At 42.1% G+C, this 22,797-nt stretch overlaps 2 protein-coding genes across 3 annotated transcripts in view; both read left to right on the top strand.

Moving 5' to 3' along the window:
• Window positions 1–739: 739 nt before the first annotated feature.
• dgat2 (diacylglycerol O-acyltransferase 2) lies at window positions 740–11,662 on the top strand. The gene is made up of 8 exons (XM_012827712.3): window positions 740–1,151; window positions 2,576–2,704; window positions 3,378–3,485; window positions 3,698–3,768; window positions 7,433–7,637; window positions 8,274–8,448; window positions 9,465–9,667; window positions 10,143–11,662. Exons 1-8 carry the CDS (start codon window positions 1,112–1,114, stop codon window positions 10,295–10,297), a joined length of 1,086 nt encoding a protein of 361 aa, XP_012683166.1. The 5' UTR covers window positions 740–1,111; the 3' UTR covers window positions 10,298–11,662.
• Window positions 11,663–13,340: 1,678 nt separating this feature from the next.
• Window positions 13,341–22,797, top strand: part of uvrag (UV radiation resistance associated gene) — a 64,365-nt gene continuing 54,908 nt past the window's right edge. For both annotated transcript variants that reach the window (XM_031572194.2, XM_031572193.2), the window contains exons 1-4: window positions 13,341–13,642; window positions 16,218–16,335; window positions 17,615–17,649; window positions 21,001–21,162. In XM_031572194.2, the coding sequence (XP_031428054.1) occupies window positions 13,538–13,642; window positions 16,218–16,335; window positions 17,615–17,649; window positions 21,001–21,162 (420 nt within the window). In that variant the 5' untranslated portion in view covers window positions 13,341–13,537. The remainder of the gene's footprint in view (window positions 13,643–16,217; window positions 16,336–17,614; window positions 17,650–21,000; window positions 21,163–22,797) is intronic.

Genomic DNA, 22,797 nt, shown 5'->3' with positions numbered 1-22,797 from the left:
GTTGCCTTTAGCACTTGTGGGCTACAGACAGCACATGTTGTACTGTGAATGGTACAGCATGCGGAGTGTGTTGTGGCTCTCTCCAGCCAGTAGTGCGTTGTTGTTGTATTTATGGTTGGGCAGTTGTTATATTGGTTAGGTTGCTGACTGTGAGTACTTGCATGTGACAGTGAGAGGATTGACGCTGTGGGAAGTCCCTAACCAATAGCAAAAGAAATTTCACATATTTTCTTGTGTATAACTAAAAAACTAAATCTATTTTTAATTCATTACATAAAAAAGTAACAGTGCAGAAACATTTGAAGAAATCTTTATTTTCATATGTTCCTTTGCTGCAGGGGTTGTGTTTACCTCCTTTCACTACAAACATAAAACAACAATATACGTATTTTGCTCTGGGGTGCCCAAAACTGCACACAACTGTATTTGGGAAAATTATAAGTACAGCAAACAAATTCAGTAGTTAGAATATTAGTACACATATTGTTTTAATGATTTGAATATAAATGCTCATGAAATGTAAAAAAAACAAACAAAGGGGTAAACAAACAAAATTATTTCTGTTGTTCGTTAACGTGGAGAGGCGAGCCACCAGTGACCACATCGTCCAGCTATAGGACACTGAGTTTTTTTTCTGGTAGGAGGATATGTCCAGGTCAGACGATTGGTCAACGATATTGAATCCTCTATGTAGCCCTTTAAAAGCGCAGAATTCACGGGATAAGCTCACTGCCAAACTTTGAGGGAAAGTGTAGGTAGGCTATAGCTGGGGTCACAAATGTAGGGACTTTGGCACTGATTTCCTTAAAAATTCTATAAATTGTTTTAGCTTTTTGTTTGTCTGCAATTAGCCTATATTGTTGTGGCTATTTTGATGATTCAACGGACTGAGAATTCTGATATGTGGAGGGCTTAGGAGGGGCTAATTAATTCGTACGCACCTTTTACGCTCCACCCATAAGGACTTAAATGTCAGCGCGGCGGACTTGTGCTTCGCAGTCAAAGCCAGCGAAAGAGGGGATGCTGTAGAGAGAACCAACCTCAGGCAGCAAGTTGGCTGTACTTACGATTTTCTATCATAGTTCGTACAGTTGCAGTTTCGTGCCTCAATATGAAGACCATACTTGCTGCATACTCTGGAGCCATGCGAGGTAGGTGGGCTACTGTTTTGCAATGCGTATTATTAAGCCATTGATCCCGAGATCACACTTAGATGCGAAACTTTCGTTGTACTTTGAACCTGCTTATTTGAAAAGAGCAGTTAATTTTATCTAGCTTTGCCGTATGCAGACTACTGTCAGCGTCAAACTTGCAGTTGCAAGCCATTGCATTTCTGTCCGAACCTTTGTGATATAACACGCGGCGGTTTCATGTGTGAATTGACATGATAGAATTGATTGTGATTCTTTTCAAAACACAGGGTTCTCGTAACCAAGTCATTGCATTTAAATTGTGTTAATTTCAGAATACAACGTTTAAAAATAAATAATATGATACTAACGACATATTAACCTAACAATTCTGGTGACTAGGATAAGTGTTAGGGTGCTGATGTAGGCTACAACATGATCAGGCATTACTGATGCTTAAGTAACTATAATGGTTTTGCACACTGAGAGATCCCTGACTCTTAGGTTTAAAAGAGTCTTCAGTGTTATTTTCAGCCTTTTAAAAATGGGATTACAGTGATTATAGTGGTTTACAGTCACCAGATCCTGTCTTGTGCTTGGTGGCGCTCAGTGGTTGTTACACTGTATCTGCTCACATAGCCATCTGAACTGCAGTGGTAGTCCTACTTTGGACGTGTTTTGTGGAGAATCCTGCGGAGCCGACCATGGTGATGAATGGTCCTCTAGTGTGGTGACATGTAAAGACGGCTTGGAGTATGGTGCGAAAGCGATCATGGCGGTGAGTGGTCCTCTAGTGTAGCGACGTGTAGAGATAGCAGCCTCTGCCACAGAGCTGACCCAGGTCCTGGCCATATTAAAGTTAGCTGTTAGCCTATCTGGCACTGTGGCCAAAGCAGGGTCGTGCACAGTATTATTTTTTTAGTGTTTATTTTAGAGTTCATTTGAGAGTAAATTAAGCCTAGCCTAGGACAGGTGCTTCATGGATAAAAATAATAAACGAATGGAAAGGGGGCATGTTTGTTGTCTTGGGGCAGGGTGGCCATACGTTTGAGCATATGCTGGGGTCTGACTGTGCATGTGCCTGCAAATTAGAACAGAGGAGTAGAGATATAGAGATAGCCAGTGTCCTGTGGATAGAGAATGGGATTATATGAGAAGCCTCCCAAACAATAACATCCTGTAAATCTCCAAATCATTGTGAGGGCCTTCATCATAGATGTATGTTGTAGTGTTTGTGTTTGTCGTCTTTGCTGTCTAGTGTGTAGCAATCCTTCAGCCACACCTCCAGTGATGACGTTCAGACTGATGTTCAAATTTGACATTATCCTTGCTAACATGGAGTTATCATTTTAGCAACATAGCTAACATGAAGATATTAAGCACATTGAAAGGGACGTTTTTAACTACTAAGTCACTTCTTCTCTATGTATTTGTTGATGTGCTAGGCACCGGAACCAGCGTCCTCTCCTCCCTTAAAGACTTGCCTGCGACTCCTTGGATGTCGCGATCCAAGATGGAAAAACATCTCCAAGCGATCTCTGTGCTCCAGTGGGTGCTCTCCTTCCTTGCCATGGGTGAGTGTGGATGCTGCTCACACGTATGACAGCCTCACATGTGGCCAGGCTCTACCATCGACCATCGCCACACGCTCTCGATGATTTCTTTACCTTTTGAAAACAATCTTTCCTGAAAAGGAAAACATGAGCACTACCATTTTTAGTTATACACAGGAAAAGATGTTACAATTCCTTGTGCTTTTGGTTGGCGACTTCTCACTGCGGCCAGTCCTCTAACTGTCACATTCAAGTACCCATACCCAACAACCTAACCTAACCAATATAACACCTGCCCAACCACAGATCCTGAGCAGCAGGAAACAACAACAACGCACTACTGGTTGGTGACAGCCACAACATGCACCGCAAGGGCCGTACATAATCCATAAAGGCCATACATACGCACTACATAAAAGCCATACATAAGCACTACATAAAGGCCCTACATAAGCACTACATAAACTAAGCTACTACATAAACTAAGCACAACTGTGTATGACAGTGCTCTTGTCTCTCGTATTTTAAGCCATGCTCCCTTGTTTATGTCAACCTCCATTGACCTTGTCCATCTGGACTTTAAAAAGTATCAAGGAAGCGTTAACCATCGTACAGTACTGAAGTGTTAATGTATGGCAGGTGATAAAGGTTGACAACATGCTGCAATGAAGTACTCCTGTGTCTCTCCATACAGGTGCAGCCTGCACTGTGCTACTCGTCTACATCTTCTGCACAGACTGCTGGGTAATTGCAGCCATGTACGTCGCCTGGCTCATATTTGACTGGAATACTCCCAAGGAAGGCAAGTTCAGTAAATCCCCACTACGCCGTTATCCTTTGTCCTATCTCCTCAACAGCTTCACCAGAGAGTACTATTACAAGGCTTATCGTTTACAGAATCAGCCAGTTCATTAATGCTCAGTGTTTTTTGAGTAGTGCTTCTAACCATGCCGGTAGATGCTTTGTTAACAGACTGAGTGACCCTGATTGTCCTGTTCCCATGCACTTGCTTAGGAGGCCGCAGGTCGTCCTGGGTGAGGAACTGGACCGTTTGGAGCTACTTCAGGGACTACTTCCCCATCCGGGTGAGTACCATTACCTCTCTGTGGCTAGTCTGCGTTAGGGATTGCTTACCGCATAAGGCTAACTTTGTATACGTTCACATTTCGTTATTTAGAAGATGCTTTTACCCAAAGCGACTTACAAGACATATTATAAATGTAGAATTTTAGGCAAAAACAAATAACAATATTTGTACACAATGCACCTTAACAAGAGATAAGAGATTGAAGATTTTAAGTTCAGAGGTAACTTAAGACGTAACTAAACAAAAGCAAAACACAGACCAAATCCAGGTTTCATGTGGAGTTAACCTTGGGAAATTTCCCTTAGATGTCACAATCTTCCTCAAAATCTAAGTATTTTATATTTGGCATAATTCGAATTTGTTTATTACTCGTCTCTTATTGGTGGAGAGAGGTATTGATTCTGCTGCTAGACATATTTACAGTGGTTCAAAGGTAGTGATAATGTTTGCTAAGACAGTGCTCCATGCTAGGTGTTGGCTCCACTGGGTACCTTGTTCCCATTTTCCATGTATTAGATAGGATGGAGTTCTGCTGATTATCACTACAACAGACTTTGCCCAAACAGATAGCGACAGACTCATGAGTGCATTTCATGTTCCATAGCTTTGCCTTTGCCCTGTGAAACAGAGGTCACTCCTCCATGTCCTAATACAAGCACATCTGGCGACCTTTGACCAGATCAGAATCAATAACACACAGGAATAATTGTCTAGTTTTACCACACATACTGTATGTCTCTTCTAACCCTTCAGTCTATAAGAAGGCAGTTTGCTAAAAAAATTTCCAGTTGGTCTCTTAGAATCTAAGACTTAGATTACTTGCGAAAAACACTGAACTGAAACCAAGAGGCATTCACTGTAAACCTTGAGATAATTTCAGTCTAAAAACGTAAGCAATCAGGAGTCAGGGCTATAGTTTGAACGTTGTTTACTTGTGGCTTATCTTTGATGGGCGAAAGGGAGACACCACTGATTGCGTAATGATGGCATATCTTATCTTTTGTCAGTGACAACCATCAAATCAACATATGTCCTCTTTTTAAACCACATGCCAATGCTGAGTTGAGTTCAATAAGGGCCGTTCTGCTGGCTGATATTTACATTTGATGATTCATGTTGAAGCTTAGTCTACCATTGGAGCCATTGGAGTTATTTTCCTCAGCCCCAGACCATCGAGATGGTGTGACTCACTGAGTGAAGATGTTACACATGTTGGTCTTTATGAAAGCTGTCACATTGTGACCAGTGATGTGGGCCAGGTGGACAGCCTTCTGCATATGTGTGTATCTCCTATGTTGTTGCCCTTGGAGATAATTTGTGATGTGTGTGTATATATATATATATAATATATACACATACATACATAGATACATACATATATGCTCAGAGAAAGGCTATACCTCTATCAGCGAATCCACTGCATGGTTGTATGGTGGCTCTGTGTTGTGATTCAATTCTCACATTGCTGATTGTGTCATTTAGTCCTGACAGTTTGTGCTGATGCCTAGTGATCTTCCAGTCCCGCCCGCTCCGCCATTATGGCAGTAACCTGTTGCCGTGCAACCTAGATTCTGTTGGCTGTAATCTCTTTTCAGTCTGGTCTGTTATCGTCCCTGGCACTCTGATGCTACTGTAATAAAATGGTTGATAAGTGTTGTGAGAAAACTATTACGATCTCATTTATCTCTTCCTAATTGTGAGCTCATTGTAGAAAGTGGCAGAAAAAAAAGCACATAATGTATAATTACGATTTTGAATATTCTTGGATGTGAAGGTCAGCGTAATGTGTTGTGAAACCTGGCTGAACATCTGTCTCGGTGAATCTTAGCCTCGCTGAATGAATCGCTTTCCCTTCCAGTCCTCTAGTCCTTGTCTCGTCCGTATCTATCTTGGTGACTGTATCCATCCCGCCCTCTAATCCACTGATGTCCTTATGTAATGCTCTTGTTTGAGAAGCTCTTGTGGTTTCGTGATTATTTGCACAGTCGATCTGCCTCCTCCTACGGTCTGTACATACTGTGTGTACTCTCTCGGTTTCTTCCGAGAGAGAGGACATTGCTGATCACTAAACCTCAATGACCCCCCCCCCCCCACACACACACACGCTCTGTAATTGTTTTCACACTTTCATTTATCAAACAGAGAAACTTGTGAAAAAAGAGAATCTATTCGTAGAATCTTGCTTGTGAGGAAAAAAGAAGCCTGAGACTGCATGGCAGATACGTACGAGAACACAGGGGCAGTTAATTGCCTTCTGTTTTATGACCGTAGGTCAAGATCATATCAGCGTTGAGTTGCTGACTTTGCCTCAGTTCCAGGAAAATGGATCTTTGCAAACACTGAGTAAATCCACAGACATCGTGGCTGTAAACCTCCTAATGAGATTAAGTCTACTGTTTACTTTCCTCAAGTAGACCCCATCATATTTCAAACAAACCAGCAAATGGACCTTAATGCATGTTTGGAGTCTTCCTGGCTTTTGTTTTTTTCCTAATAGTAAACAAGTTTTGTTTGTTTAGCACCTTTCATGCAAGAGTGCGGTTCAGAGTGCTTCATGGGGAAAAATGAGTGTATAAAGGGCATGAATAGTGAAAGTGTAATATAAAAGAAAAAAAAAAAAGTTGTAAGATAATGTTGACAGGAATGGCCAATTGAAATAGCACCAGTAGACAGGTAGATGAAATGAAGATACACTGGTAAGAAAACCTGGGACTCACAAGAGCCATGCAAAGAGACAAGGATAAATACATCTCAAATACCTTCAAATGAAACAAACATAAAACATTCATAGAATTTTCAAAACTGCTTAACATATTTGACTGCTTTTGTTGTTGTTGTTGTTTAGGGTCATTTTAGGCTAATCAGTGTTATTACTGTTATAATTCAGGTCAGCACTCTTAATACTCTCCCCAAATCTGCCATTCCCAGTGGCAAACAAGTTTTGCCCCCCCCCCCCCCCGCCTTTCTCAGAACTTTCTAAGATTCTTGTAATTGCTCTCCACGGCCCTCTAGCTGTCCACTCAGGGTTTGTGCTGAACAAAAACCTGGCTCTGTAAATGAGAAACAAACAAACATAGTGGTTTGGACCGAGCCGTAAACAATACCAGCCAATCAAAACGGTACTTCAGGAGCAGGGAAGGGAGGGGTGTAATTTCATTGGCTGTTGCGCACAAATATCAACAATCTTTCGCAAAAACTGAGGCCGAATCGCAGACTGCACTTTAAGAGGCTGGTGACCATGTTTTTATTAAGTTGAAGGAGCACATTTTTTTAATGATGGATTTACTAAGCTGCAGAGAACGCCACAGAACAGTATTTTGGTTTAGAGCGATCCAGTTTCAAGTGGATAAATTGCACAGCTGTTTGTTGAGATGAGTTGTGATACTATCAGATCTTTTCTTTCCCCTAAAAATGTTCACATATTATCCCATGGCTTTATTAGATTCTAAACCTACTGGCTGTTTTACTAAACTTTTTCACAGAACAATAATCATAGTCATCCAATGAGGCGAATACGATGCAAAGTTATTTGTCGGCAGTTGGATGGTTCCTTCATCAAGATGAAATAGTTATAATATGGTTTGAAGTAATGCACATTACCATGGCTAAAGAATTATCTACCTGGGAATCTAACCTGTCTGCCTGTCTGTCTGCTCTCCCAGCTCATTAAGACCCACGACCTCCTGCCCAGCCGGAACTACATCTTTGGCTACCACCCCCACGGCATATTCTGCTTTGGTGCCTTCTGCAACTTCGGGACCGAGGCCACGGGATTCTCCAAAAGATTCCCAGGAATCAGGCCCTCTTTGGCCACGCTGGCTGGGAATTTCCGGATGCCGGTTCTCCGGGACTATCTCATGTCTGGAGGTGAATTGCATATCTAGGCTTCTTTTGTCTCTCTGTGTGGCATTTTGTGTGGCTCAAGTCATCAAATTATTATGGATGAATGGTCCTTTATGGTAAGGGACAAAGAAAACAGTGTTATTAGTAAGGGTCGTTAACAACAGCGCTGATAATTGCATACCATCAGAGTTATCTCTCTGGACAAGATATTTTCAGTAACACAAACACCTGCACTCTCCTGTACAGTTCAAACTGGATACTGCTGATAAAACTGCTTGGTATCGACATCATCCATAAAAGACCTCTGAGCTTTGCCCTCCAGTCGAGATAGGCTGGCTGTGTGCAGATCTGTATGTGCTGATCTGTATGTGCTGTTGTCAGTATTGTAGAATGACAGATTTCGAAATCAGTGCTGTTTACACATTTACGGTGGTGGAGATGTGTGCTCTATGTGTTTTCCTTTGGTTACGCAACTTTAATTTGTGTTGGGACTGGCTTTTTATCTAGGGCACATACAGAATATCGTTCTTTTGTGCCTATGTATGCCTGTACAGGCGCGTGTGTGTATGAATATATTTTATTCCTGTCATGTCATTTTTCAAGAATTCTTCAAAATCTAAATCAATTCATATGCTCTCTCTCTCTCTGTGTGTTTATCAGGCATTTGCCCAGTGAATCGTAATTCCATCAATTACTTGCTGTCACGGAGCGGCAGTGGCAATGCTGTGGTCATAGTTGTAGGCGGAGCGGCGGAGTCACTTGACTGTGCCCCGGGAATGAATTCTGTCACACTGAAAAACCGCAAGGGCTTTGTGAAGCTGGCTCTTCAGCAAGGGTAAGAGGACGGCAGGCTGCAGACTGACCACAGCTCTTTCTACACGCTATGCATTGAGCTCTCACCCACATGGATGCACATTTTGGAATTTGTGTTTAAAGTATCAGTGTCATTTAAAGTATCATTTTTTAGGGATTTAGGTGAATTCTCATTGCATTCTCATATAATGACAAAAAAAAAAAAAACATTGTTTGTGACCAAACAATGTAACCAGGGAAATAGTTGATAAATAGGGGATTTAGTCCTCTAACATCTGAACATATCACAAGGTAGACAAACATATATCCAACCAATCAGGACAAGAATCAGACTGTCAGTCACCTGTCCTAAACCAGGCAGGGCACTTGTCTGTGGGCGGTACTTTGGAGGGAACGCTTTGGGGAAGGTGTTGTACTTGTTTAGCAACTGAGTTTCAAAACACTGAACCCCTTTGCTAACAAATACTTTATAAGTTTGCCAATTAGACGTTCTTTAGAAGACTGGTGTTCTCAGAGTAAAACGTGCAGCCTAATGTAGGTCAGGCTATCAATCACCTCTCTTCCTCTCTTGTGTGACCTCTTATATGGTGCTTTTAGAGGGTTAGGGAGCATAGCAGACTGAACACTAAGCCCCTGCATGTGCCAGGTAGGCTTCCAGTTCCTCCTAGAAATCAGAAGCCAATGGAAATGGGATTTTTTGTTGTAGATTAAAAAGGCCAACAACCTTAAAAAACAAACTAATAATAATAACAACAATAGTAATAATAAATCATTTTTATAAATCAAAAGGTCAGTAACATCTTATGGTGCATTCATACGGGTGTTAGGATACCATGTACAAGCTTACCAAAATTACCAACAAAAAAAAAACATTTTGGGATCTTTCGTCTAAGTAAAACATACCTAAAATATACTGACAAAGGTCAGTAAAAGGTCAGGTCTTAAAAAGACATCAAAGCTTTGATATCTGTACTTGATTAGAACATGTTTATATCTAATATGTTAACAGTTCTTAAATGTCTCTGTCTACTTCTACAGGGCAGATCTGGTTCCGGTGTACTCCTTTGGGGAAAATGAAGTGTACAAACAATTGCTCTTTGAAGAGGGATCTTGGTGGCGGTTCGCCCAGAGGAGGCTCCAGAAGATTCTGGGATTCGCTCCGTGCGTCTTCCACGGCTGCGGACTCTTCTCCTCTGAGTCTTGGGGCCTAGTGCCTTACTGCAAACCCATCACCACCGTAGGTGGGTACCGTGCAACCAGTGTGTCTATCTCTAAAAATGAAAGCTGATTCAAACTTCTGACACAAAGAGGGCTAGTCCATACTGATGTTTCATCTTAATTTCCCCTGGCAACATCTGTAAGGCAATCATGCAACACCTGTTTAGGGTCTTTATTAAAGGTTCCATTTGATACGTACTACCTTACAGATAAGCGAAAAGTTGTTGATATTTTAGCTCAACAGCCAATCAAATTACACCCCTCCCTATAGGGACAAATAGGGATGTGAGAAAAATAATCCAAATGAGATCAAATTAAGTCTATTGAAATATTGTTATTCTATTATGGTTAGACTACAGTTATAGTACTGTCAGTAAGATCATTAACATCACAGTGTCAGTGTGTGGGTACCGTAGTAACATTATCTTAGATCATTAACATCACAGTGTCAGTGTGTGGGCATAGTAGTAACTTTATCTTGAATTTCTCCCTCATCAGTGGGTGAGCCCATCACTGTGCCAAAGTTTGAAGACCCAAGTCAGGACGTTGTGGACATGTACCACGCCATGTACACAAAGTCTCTTAAGGACCTCTTCGACAATTATAAGACCAAGTTTGGACTGAAGGAGAGTGACACGCTGCTTATCCAATGAGAGTGAGGAGGCGACGCCCTCGTGAGCCTGCTGACACTGACCTGAGGCCTCTGCTGCCGACTAGCCTTCCCGCCCCGCCGCACCCCGCCGAAGTACCTTACATCGAATATCAAAAGCGAGATCGTTGAAAACGCAATAGAAAAGTGTGCAAGAGTGAAGACATAAGCCTGTCACCCTGTTGTGAAGGTGAAATGTCAGGAGAAACTGCAGAGAGTCTCATTGGCCTGTTAAATACTACTTTGAAAAGTGCTGTTATCCACTCTCAAATTCAGATGTATTAACATCAGTACTGGAGTGGAAGAGGTAACGTTGATGGTTCCCATCACTTTACAAAACGGTACAGGAAGAATCAACAGGTGCAACAGTTGTGCAATGTGCCATTGTTCTCCCCTGCCACCAGGTGGCAGTACTTAATTATTGGAAAAGAATATGTAGCGATTCTTTTGAGGCTAAACAAGCTGCAGACTTGAAAAGTTCTCAGTAAAATTGGTATATATATATATATATATATATATATCAATATAGATGTGTTTTAATTGCACAAGCAATGCAAAGCGTTGCCTGACAATCACTTGACAGTTATTTTGTTGCCAAAGAGTTCTTTAGATGTATGAACTGTCATAAAGAAAGCAAGTTATTTTATGTTCAGTGCCACTGTTAATCATAAATACCAGAAATATATGCAATCCTGTTAAGCCACAAAGTATTATATGATCTATGAATGTGTGTAGTGCCTTTTTCTACCTTCTATGAAACTAAAGCAAATTTAGCAATTCCCACTGTCACATAATGCCATTTTGATCCAATTTTGCCTTTTGGCTTCTCCCTCCAGTGTTTGTTTCTCATTGTATAGACTGCTCTATTCAGTATTTATATTGTCCCCTTTTATTGTAATTTCCAATTTATTTTGAATTTTTTTCACCTTTTATAAGAACTGAATATATAGCATCAAATGATTGGCACAGAGTCAGATGGGCGTGGGTTTCCAAAGTATGAAAAAAGCCAATAATGTTTCGAACACAATACAGCCGTTTGGTCCACTGGTCCCAATGTAATACCAACAAGTAAAACAACCTCTCTTAGTGCTTCGACGTGAGGACAGTGTGGTGGAATTCAAATGGTTTAAATATGATGAGATTTATCAAATTTCTAACATTAGATACATTCAAATACAGGGCTGGTCTGAGTCCTGAGGACGATACAATGCAATGCAATACAATGCTTAGTGGAATATACAGGAGGAATGTTGAATGTGTGTTTGATTTTTTTTCTCTGCTTGAGTACTAGTTACTTCCTGCTGAGACAAAAATGAGAAAGGTGTATGTGTCTATGGAATTCATGTGCAATAAAAAAAAAAGCAATCAAGTCATGTTCTGAATGTCACGTATAAATGTGCCTATTAAACTTTTTTTAATGTTTTTTTTAAAAGAAACATACAGAGTTCTCTGAAAGTGTTTGTTCCAACCAGTTATCTATTCAGCAAAATACACTATTGTGCCGAGCTTCTTCAAGGGGGGGAATGTGATTTGCATTTTCAAAGTGAAACAGCCCATTACATTTTCAAACTGACCTATACATAGACATGACATCTTAAATAGCTGGAGATTTAATTTCTTAAGGGGTACGGCACTGGAAAGACTGCTCTACGGTGTGGACCATTCTGTGGTAGGACCAGGAGCCTGTGTCAGTGTAGTCTGTGTGAACTATTCAAACATCTCAAAGCAAAGAGACAGGGTCAGTCACGGCAGGCAACCTCCCCCCGCAGTTTACAGAAGCTAGTAATCATAGTATGGGAATCGGGTAGGCCATTTAGAACCATCTCAGGCAGCAGGTCAGAGAAACCTGATCATCATACAGAACAGCACAAGGTTGCCAGACCTGTTTGCAGAGGTCTAGCTTGTTTACATTAAAAGCCTAGGAGGTGTCTTGAACAGTATATAAGGCTAGAGTTGGAGATGCTTGTTGTTCAGATCTGCACCGCTGAATCCGGAGTATGTTCCACGTGCTTCGTTACTGCACTTTACTAGAATAAAAAACAGATTGCTGGATCAACCACAAAATAAACTTCCTTAATTCATACTCTTGTGGTAGCATACAATTTGACATCAGAAGTTTTGGAGCAAGACAGTGTATGTCTAACTGTCTTGCTACCACAAGCGTATGAATTATCCTGGAGCGGCGTCTGGTGGCCAAGTTTTTGACTGATTCACCTGTAGAGAGACCTCCGGTTATTTTGTTAAACTATTATCGACACGCCCACGTCTTCACCATCAATGGCCTACCTTTTTTGCATGCATGCACGGGCTCAACAATCGTGCTCTGAACAACTCATAAAAGTCGAAAGGATTTTCTTGGCCTGTAATGAAAATGTAAATGTGAAAACGAACTTCTCTCAAAAGTCGACTGATTAATGTTGAGCTCAAGAAAGCTAGCTACCAAACATAGACTATGCCTGGTCGCTCCGTTCCTGTTTCTCCACTCTTTAACTGCATGGTAAGAAACAAAGTAACGTTAACCCAAGTGATTCAAAGCGAACCCCTTTACAAAAAAGAGCAGAGTAAAGCATAGTGTATCATAGCGAGGGGAAGGGGTTGGCCATGTAAAGTCTTGCCCAGGTAAAAGCGTAAAAGCACAGGTTGGCTGAGCGAGAATATTAAAACAGTGGACCAGACGAAATATTGTAATAAAAATCCGGATCACAGGGACAGTTACCTGAGAACCATAGTCTCCGCCATTTACACTACTCACCGATTGTCTACCGACAGGTGGAACTAGACATCCTCTTATGGAACCTTATCAGTGGTAGGTCACGCGGTCAATGTCACGTTACCGTTACATCTAACTGCTGACTTCCTCATTCTTGAAGGAACACATACATGAGTTCCTGTTATGGGCGGGCCTCTGTGCAAGTGATGGGCAGATATTCCACCAATTGTGTGACAATGAGAAACTAGCTCAAACGGCTATTTGTTCATTGATGTGTCCGTGAGCCAATTGGTGCTATGATTGGGCGTGCGCAAGAGAAACGGATAATGGCCTCCTAAGCAAGTATCATTTTGTTTATGATGTGCTACCAACTGCTGCGACAAGGCATATTTTTCATCAAATAGATATTTTTCTCCACTTATTACAGTTAGTGTTGTGAGACTTTGCCCTGGCCTTTTGTTACAAGAAACGCGTTGGTGGTGGGCATGAGCTGTTTTATTGAATGAAGCAAACGCACCTACTACCGATAGGAGGATGAGCTCCATCGCCGGTTGGGATCTTGCTGTCTCCGGCGCTTCTGTCAGTAACCCGGGAGCTTCATCTTCTCGTGCTTTGCACGTAGAACTCACATCCCAGCAGGTAGGTTGAGCGTTATGCAGGTGCGCAGTTCATCGGAATAAACACATTTGAAATAAATAATGATCCGTTCCGTTGTCCCTCGGTGTCACATGTCAAAACAGCAGTGAGCTCAAATAGGCCTGCAAAGCTTGTTAGCAAGCTACCAATGCTAGCAAGCTAATTTGCTAACGGGTACCTGAACCCAGTGAAAGGCCCATCATTGCTCTAAACCTGACCTATGACAATTGTATTGTCAACAACAGTTGATGTCAATGCTGAATAAAATGTAACAATAAATGAACGGATCAATTCACAATGTCGCATTGTTGAACTTGTAAGAGTGAAACCCTTACCAGGTAATTTGCGAAATGTGACCGATATGATTTGTATCATACACAACTTTTCAAAGTCCATTGTTTTGACAGTTACAACATGACATTACGGTAGGTCACAGGTTCTACCTGTATTGCTTTCGGTAGAAGCGTGCTGCAATATTTACATGCCGCAAAATTGGATGTTTTAAGCATTGAATACAATCATCAACTTGGTCGTGGATTTTGACAACAGTAAATGTGTGTGGCCGTTTATTTGCACCCATCGGTACCAGTACTCCAATGTGACTATTAGAATAGCTTTGTTCCCCTCTGGTCTTCTTAAGTTTCCTACAAGTGGGCAAACCCTGTTGTTTTGCTATGCTTTTCTGTTATGACTGCCGGTGTCAGCAGAGTCGACATCGGTTGTTTTATAGTTGCTCAACAGGCTTATGCCCAGTCTTGGTATTTGACTATCTCTATTGACAATGTATGCGATAACTGTGCTTCAGTCTTAAACATCTGAACAGTTTAACATGGTAAATCTCATCTGTAGCTAACTCTTTCCCACAGCTACTCAGTACTAGTAGGTAGTCTTTCATATGCTTCAGCACAGCACAATTAGCACCGACATACACAATAGCACAATATTGTAAACCTTTTTTGCTTAAGGAATAAGTTCCTATTTGTTGTGATGTTTGTTGTCCCTCTTATGAATAGGCTGTGACATAATGCCTAGTATCAATGCTCTCCTGATACCCATATGACCTTTGACCTAGCCTGATGAAGACATTACTCCTGACACTCCTGTGTCGCCCACTTCAGTAGCTTGGAAACAGAATGGATATAAGCCACACATGTGTTTTAAAATGAACGGTTAGCCTAAGGGTTAAGTAAGTGTAGGGTTGTTTGGAGGATAGATCCTCTGCTCTGGTCACATTAGGGACAGGCCTGAATGGCCTGACGGGCCTTTTCCTGAAATGATCTCGATGCATGACCTTTGGAAGATATTTCACAGTGTTTCCTGATACAGTTCTTTTTGATCAGTGACGTTTTTAAATGGCGGAGGTCTGCACTCTATGGTAACTCTCTCCTCCTGTAGCCTGTGATTGAACATTATTTCACCCCTGCATACCCCTGGCCATTTCTCCGTGGCTGGAGATTTTTGTTCCGTTGGCTCCGTTGGTAATCCTATAGGGAATCCCATGACTTAGATTTAGGCCCTAATGCCCTGCTGTGGAGCAGGCAGTTCAGTACATGAAGAATTCTGGTCAGGTGGGAAGTTGGACGTCCGCCCACCACCGCCACGGGTCAGCCCACTCGCTCGGCCCCGTTGCGGCACGTCTCGTAGCAGGGGGCGCATCGGTGGGTGCAATCGGCGCTGGCTGATTGTAATGCCCTTAAGTCGCAGCAGTGGCAGAGCTGCGTGTCGCTGGAAAAGATTTCCAGCTCAAAAGAGTTTCAAACAAGAGATCAGAAAAGTTTTCCTGAAGTTTCATAAGTTTCCTTTTTGTTGTCATGCACACAGACTAGCGCAGTGCCTAATATATCATCAGATATGTTGTAAATGAAGAACTACCTCACCAGCCACTTACTGATTATCCAAAATGAAAAGCAAGCATTTTTACACTAGTATATGAGCCTTTATCTAATGGTAGGCCAAGTTGTCATGTAAAATGTCATTTTCTCTCTGTGTTTCTCTCTGTATTGTATTTCAGTGTCCACAGCAGCCCTCTACCAGCACACACAAAGCTTTGTTTTGTACACGCTGCACAGCCATTGGCGTGCACTAGAATGAAATCAAATTGTGTGACATCCTCTTGTTAGCTCAGCAGCTGAGGATTGTATAGCAAAGGGGTGCAAAATGGAGTTATAGTGCTCTCTCTGTGCTCTGTCTCACACACACACACACACAGACATTTTAACGTTTTTTCCCCATTCAGTCCATGTAAAGCCGACAGCGACTTGGAGCACAGTGCATTGTATCAAGCACTTGTATCTAGCAGTCGCATGCCAACACACACATGCGTCCGCTTCCAGTACTCAGTACTCTAGTACTCTCAGACTTCATCTAGCAGTCACATGCCAACACACACATGCGTCCACTTCCAGTACTCTCAGACTTGTTTCCTGAAACAGCTTGACTTTATTTGTCAGGCAGATGATGAATACATGGTAACTTGCTATCTTCTCTCTTCCCATTTTTCTCTTCTTTTTCAATGGCTCTACACTCTCTCTCTCTCTCTCTCTCTCTCTCTCTCTCTCTCTCTCTCTCCCCTCCACAGAGGCGCTTGCGCCACCTGCGCAGTATAGCGGCCCGTAACATCGTCAACAGGAATGGCTCCCCCTTGTTGGACACCTACTTCACCCTGCACCTCTGCCTGGAGGGCCGAATCTCCAAAGGTCATGACCCTAATGATGTTACGCAGCATCTGCATCGGTCACACCACTGACCAGTGACCAGTGCAGTGGAGGAAACACAGATTCCCTGCAGATAAACGAATACATCAGCTTTTTTTACATAACGATGAAACATAGCAGTTTGTGTTGTCGTACCAAAATCACCTTGGCTGCCAACATAATAACCATTTGAAGAGAAAAAAATATTTTGTAATTTGGTGGATGCTGTCCTATTAGAACTACATGGCTGTTGTATTCTGAGAAGATGCAAATATGGACAAAAGTATTTCAGGAACAGCAGAAGCACTGCAGGAAAATTGCTTATATATTCGACAACTTATTCATAGCATGTTTTGAATGCTGCACGCTAAAGCAAACATGACCATTGTTGCAACTGGTCTGGCCTCAAAGGGCAGGGTGTGGTCAGCACCAGCCTATGAGTCTGGAGACCACTTGTTGGAATGGTGGAGTATATACACATAAATGCTAGCCCTAAACAAATGCTAACACGACCTACAGTACTTTAAGCCAAACATTATCCATCCTCGTTTGTGCCCCTACTTTCAGGAGGCACTCTGATTGGTTTAGAAATGTCAAAAGCTGTTAATGCTATCTTCCGCACCCATATTGAGTCCACATTCCACCATGGTTGTCTCCAGTCGTTTGTTATATCTTGCCACGACAGCCTACAGGTAGACTAATGGACTAATGGACATAGCTGCATAAAGAATTGCAGCCTGCTCATTCACGTCCATTAGAACCTACTGTTTTAAATTAAGCTTGATGGTACCCAATCTATCTGTAGTTTTTATATCGTCCATGACCTGACACTAGCAATGCTGCGAGAAGGACAGAAACTACACGGACCCCACACAGTTAGGCTAGACACAAAACACATAGGTCACCACACTTCCTGTCTTTGTGTTTGGGCACACACACACACAGGCAGGGTTTTAAACTCGCCCTTATCCTCTGTGTTCAGGATTGATATTTCTTTTAGCCTGGTTATTTTTATAGTTTAGGCAAAGTGTTATTCATGTAAGCATTTCAAGCTAATGTTGAGCCCATTCTGCTTGTGCATTTCCAGTATGTTATGTTTAGTTTTGTGACACTTCTGTTTATAGCCAGTAGTGCAAAGGCATGGATTTAAATGACACTCTGTTTGGGTGTTCAAGGAAGGCAGTGGATATAATACCAACATAGCTTAGGCAAGCCAAGCAATATTCATGATACAGCTTATCATTTAATGTAACCATATCTCTCGCTCTTCTTTCTGTTTCAGACTTTTACAAAAGTGAAATCATCAGAGACTCTTTGGTGAGTGATGCTGACTCCTGTCTGTCCTGTCTGAACACCTCTCGCATGTCTTGCATTTACTTGATCTCTACCAGTCAACTTTCACGGGTCTGAGCCCGAATGGTAGCTGATGGGGGGAATCACTTAAGATGGAGACAATCAACAGTAGTCCATTAATTGTAGAGGGTGGGTTCAATCCTAAAGTAGACATGCTGGGTTTGGTGACGTTGTCTCTTGGCATCGCATGACATGTGATTACACAAGGACAAAGAGGCCCCTGTGATGAATGACTCTTCTGCAGAACGGAGAACCAGTGTAATGTTTTTGGCCTGTGCTGCATTGTACATTGTTTGTGTCACCCCATGTCCTGCGGTTGAACCACTGAGGAAGAGCTTGTACTATTACAGTAGCAGTAGTAGTAAGAGCTGCAGTATAACCAGTAGTAGTGGTGGTGGTGGTGGTAGAAGTGGTGGTGATAGTAGTGATATTGGTAGACAACTTGCTTGTCTTTACTTGTGTTATCCCGAAGTTACATATGTTTGTTAGATGTTGGCTAGAAGCTCCTCAGAATATCCTGACCAACATGGTAGTCAAAATGTATGACCTCTTGTTTTAGGAATATATATAACATAATATGAATATATGTTACATAACTTTTGAAAAGCTTTTTGATTAGTTCCTTTTACATATAACATATTTGTATAACAACATCATTGATGCACATCGAACGATCTTTTAATGCATCAAAAGAATATGCTGCCATGTAAAGTCACAGAATGCGCATTTGGTATGGTGCTGTAATGCAATCATCTAATGTACTGCAGTCTGTCCTCAAGCAGTCTACTGTGATCTGATCTCAAGCAGTCTACTCTATACTGTCCTCAAGCAGTCTACTCTATACTGTCCTCAAGCAGTCTACTCTGATCTGTCCTCAAGCAGTCTACTCTGATCTGTCCTCAAGCAGTCTACTGTGATCTGTCCTCAAGCAGTCTACTCTATACTGTCCTCAAGCAGTCTACTCTGATCTGTCCTCAAGCAGTCTACTCTGATCTGTCCTCAAGCAGTCTACTCTGATCTGTCCTCAAGCAGTCTACTCTGATCTGTCCTCAAGCAATGTACAGTGCATGCCAAAAGTATCCAGACCCCTTCACTTTTGAAGTGTTGTTATATTGCAATACTCAGGTTCGTGTTTTCACTCCTCAGTCTACACTACATCAGTACCCCATGATGAGGAAAAACTGAAATATCCCTTTGCCATAAGTATATGGGACCTTTGTTTTGACTCTTGAAATTTAGAAAGGAAGGAAGGAAGGAGAGAAAGGAAGCAAGCATGGCGTTGGCAGCATCATGCTGTGGGGGTGTTTTTCAGCAACTGTACTTTGCTTCGTTCAGCTTTCCGTCAACTCTTGACCAGAGATATCCTTAATGAAAACCTGGTCCAGAGTGCTCAGGACCTCAGATTGGGCTGAAGGTTCACCTTCCAACAGGGCAATGACCCTGAGCACACGCGCACACACACACACACACACACACACACACACACACACATACACACACACACACACACACACACACACACACACACACACAGCCAGGACAATGCAGGAGTGGCTTAGGGTCAACTCTGTGAATGTCCTTGAGTGGCCCAGCCAGAGCCTTGTTTTACACCATAATGAATATCTCTGTGAGACCTGAAAATGGCGGTCCAACCACAGTCCACATCCAACTTTTTAGAGCTTGAGATGATCTGCAGAGAAAAATGGCAGAAAATCCCCAAATCCAGATGCGCAAAGCTTGTGGTGACATACCCAAGAAGACTCAGGGCTGTAATTGCTGCCAAAGGTGCTTCAACTAAGTACTGAGTAAAGAGTGGGAATATTTATGTTAATGTGATATTTCAGTTTTTCATTTTTAATACATTTACAAACAGTGTTTTTTCACTTTGTCATTATGGGGTAGATTGATGAAGGGGAAAAATGTATTTAAACGAATTTAAATTCAATTTAGCGTAAGGCTGGAAAAAGTAAATGGGTCTGAATACTGAATGATATTGGAATGCACTGTATTCTGTCCCAATGCCGCACAGCATTTTCCTGCTGGTTTTAAGTTATTCTTTTGCTATTAGTTCTACTATTATTTCTAGTGTATAGACCATACCATAGAGCTATTCAATCAGCGGCTGCTGAGTCAGAGATGGTCAGATACTTTATTCTTGGGGCATGCTGATCAAGTATGATGCATACTCACACTACAAACAGTACACAGTACAAACAGCACTCACACTAAAAACACCACACATACTACAAAAACACACACACTACAAACTACACACACACACACACACATTACAAACAATAAGATGCTACATTATCGGATCATTAACGGATGTATTATTGATGTTATTCTAGTACTCAAGGTATTACTGTGTCGTAATCCACCTTGCGGTCCAGGTCTGCGTGCTTTGTCTGCCTGGGGACCATTAAGGGGAACACCAAATTGCCTTGGCTTGGCCTCATGAATGCACATTGCAGTGGAGATAGGGAGATAAGATCTCAAAAATACTTTTGCTTACTTCTGCTTTTTCCTATTTATTCACCTTTGCAGTCAATTTGCACACTGACCGTGGCTAAATATGGCAACAGTTGCAGCGGCTAGTTTCATATCTCTCGTCAGTCTGGCTTCAACCAGTCATGTAGCCGTCAGATCAGTGGTCTGCCCTCCAGATAGGTGAGCGTGTTAAGAGAGCGTTCATCGTAGAGGTACCCAAATATGTGTTAAGTGAGAGTTATGTTGGTCAGGAAGCCTGTTCTCATCGTACCCCGACATTCATTTCTTTTGCTGTCTGATTTTGACTGACACTTTGAATATTTGTTCACTTCTATGACAAAAGGAGGAATATCTCTCCTTCGGTGGCTCTTGTCTGTGTGGCTCTTGTCCCCTTGCTGGTCCCCTTCCTTTCTTTCCTGTTTTGCACAGTCATTAGTCTCTCTCCCTCTCTCCTCTCCTGTCCTCCTCCTCTCCCTCTCTCCTCCCTCCTCCCTCTCTCCCTCTCTCCCCCCTCTCCCCTCTCCATGTCTCTCTCATCCATTGTCTCTATTTCTGCCCTTTCCGCTGCTCTTCAGTAAATCTGCCCCTGTAGCTGAAGGTCAACCACACACACACACACACACACACACACACACACACACACACACACACACACACACACACACAGTGTGTGTTTTGCAGGAAAGCTCCCTGTGACTCTTGCACTGAGTGGCTGCTCAGCTTTGTGTCTGCAGGCGTCACTTTGGATGTCTTGAATGAGTCAGCACACCCTGTGACCTACCTTTTCCTGTGAATAATATATATATATGTGTGTGTGTGTTGTAGAACCCTACATGGCGGAGTCTAGACTTTGGCATGCTGCCTGACCTGCTGGACACGTCGGTGTCCTGCTTCGTGGTGAGGATCTGGGGGGGTCGGGGGGAGCACTTCCAGCTCCTCATAGAGTGGAGGGTCAACTTGGACGGACTCAGATACACTGGGCAGCAGGTAAGACAGATGCAAGTGATGCAGTCATGTAGATACATGCACACACGCACGCACGCACGCACGCACGCACACACACACACACACAGTCTCTCTCCCACTCTCCCTCTCTCTCTATCAAACACACACACAGGGACACACGATTTCAGACATATGCACAAACACAGACTCATACACACACAAACACACACACACACACAAATGAAAAGCTGATGAGTTGGTGTGTTTGGATACATATACAGACGTGGACAAAATTGTTGGTACCCTTCATTTAAAGAAGGAAAAACCCACAATTGTCACTGAAATAACTTGAAACTGACAAGCTCCAGTTTTGTCTCATCTGTCCAAAGGACATTCTCCCAGAAGCCCTGTGGCTTGTCAATATGCATTTGGGCAAATTCCAGTTTCGCATTTATATGATTTGCTTTCAACAGTGGTGTCCTCCTCGGTCGACTTTGGCTCAAACAGCAACTGATGGTGCGATCTGGCACTGATGTACCTTGACCTTGGAGTTCACCTCTAATCTCTTTGGAAGTTGTTCTGGGCTCTTTGGTTACCATTCGTATTATCCGTCTCTTCAATTTGTGATCAATTGTCCTTTTGCAGCCACGTCCAGGGAGGTTGGCTACAGTCCCCTGGACCTTAAACTTCTAAATAATATGTGCAACTGTAGTCACAGGAATATCAAGCTGCTTGGAGATGGTCTTATAGCCTTTACCTTTAACATGCTTGTCTATAATGTTCTTTTTAATCTCCTGAGACAACTCTGTCCTTAGCTTTCTGTGGTCCATGTTCAGTGTGGTACACACCATGATAACAAACATCACAGTGACTACTTTTCACCCTTTAAATAGGCAGACTCAGGGTTTTTCCTGGGTCAAAATGGGTCTTCGGTGCTCAAAAAAAAAATTGCGCGCTGCGCGCTCAGTCTGTGTTACCATGTCACCTTATTAGCTTACATTTTATCATTTCATAAATAATGAGGATCTGCTTCAGGAAATCATTTTGCTTCCACTTTAGATTCAAACAGATTGACAATAGTCCAAGCCCCATGGTGCTATCATGTATGGTTTAAAGATTATCAAGGTTTACCTCTTTACATATATATGCAAACTACTGAAATGTATATCAATAGACTCTAGAACTAACCAGTGGTCAGAAATGGAACACACAAATTATGAAATTCAAGTTTATCTATTATTACTATTAATTTTTATTATACAAACCTACATACAGGCACGTGCACAGACATTTTGGGGGGCAGGTGCTCAAACCAAAAAAATGGGCACCCATCGCCAAAATTATTAATGAAATTAAAAATAATAATAATAAATAAATAAATAAAAAACACAGTAGGATATTCTCAACTTAAATATTTATTTTTGTTAACAAACTAACTCAAATTATCTCCTGAACATAACTCAGTCCTACACTCTGTCTGTCCTTCCTCATCCATGATGGGCTCCTCTGAACCAGGTAGGGTTACTGATTCTCCCTTATTTGTTTTACTAGTTGATGGCCTGATCCAAGATAAAAGAGAGCTGCTACCCTGAGCTGCTTGCTGCAGTTCCCTGTCCTGCTTTTTTAGTCTCTCTTTTCTTGGCATTATGCTGCACATTTTGTAAATGAGATAAATCC

This window comes from Clupea harengus, chromosome 8 (genome assembly GCF_900700415.2).
Source record: "Clupea harengus chromosome 8, Ch_v2.0.2, whole genome shotgun sequence".
Classification (NCBI taxonomy): Eukaryota; Metazoa; Chordata; class Actinopteri; order Clupeiformes; family Clupeidae; genus Clupea; species Clupea harengus.
Note: the sequence above shows the minus strand (reverse complement) of the source record. Positions and strands in the feature narration are given on the sequence as shown.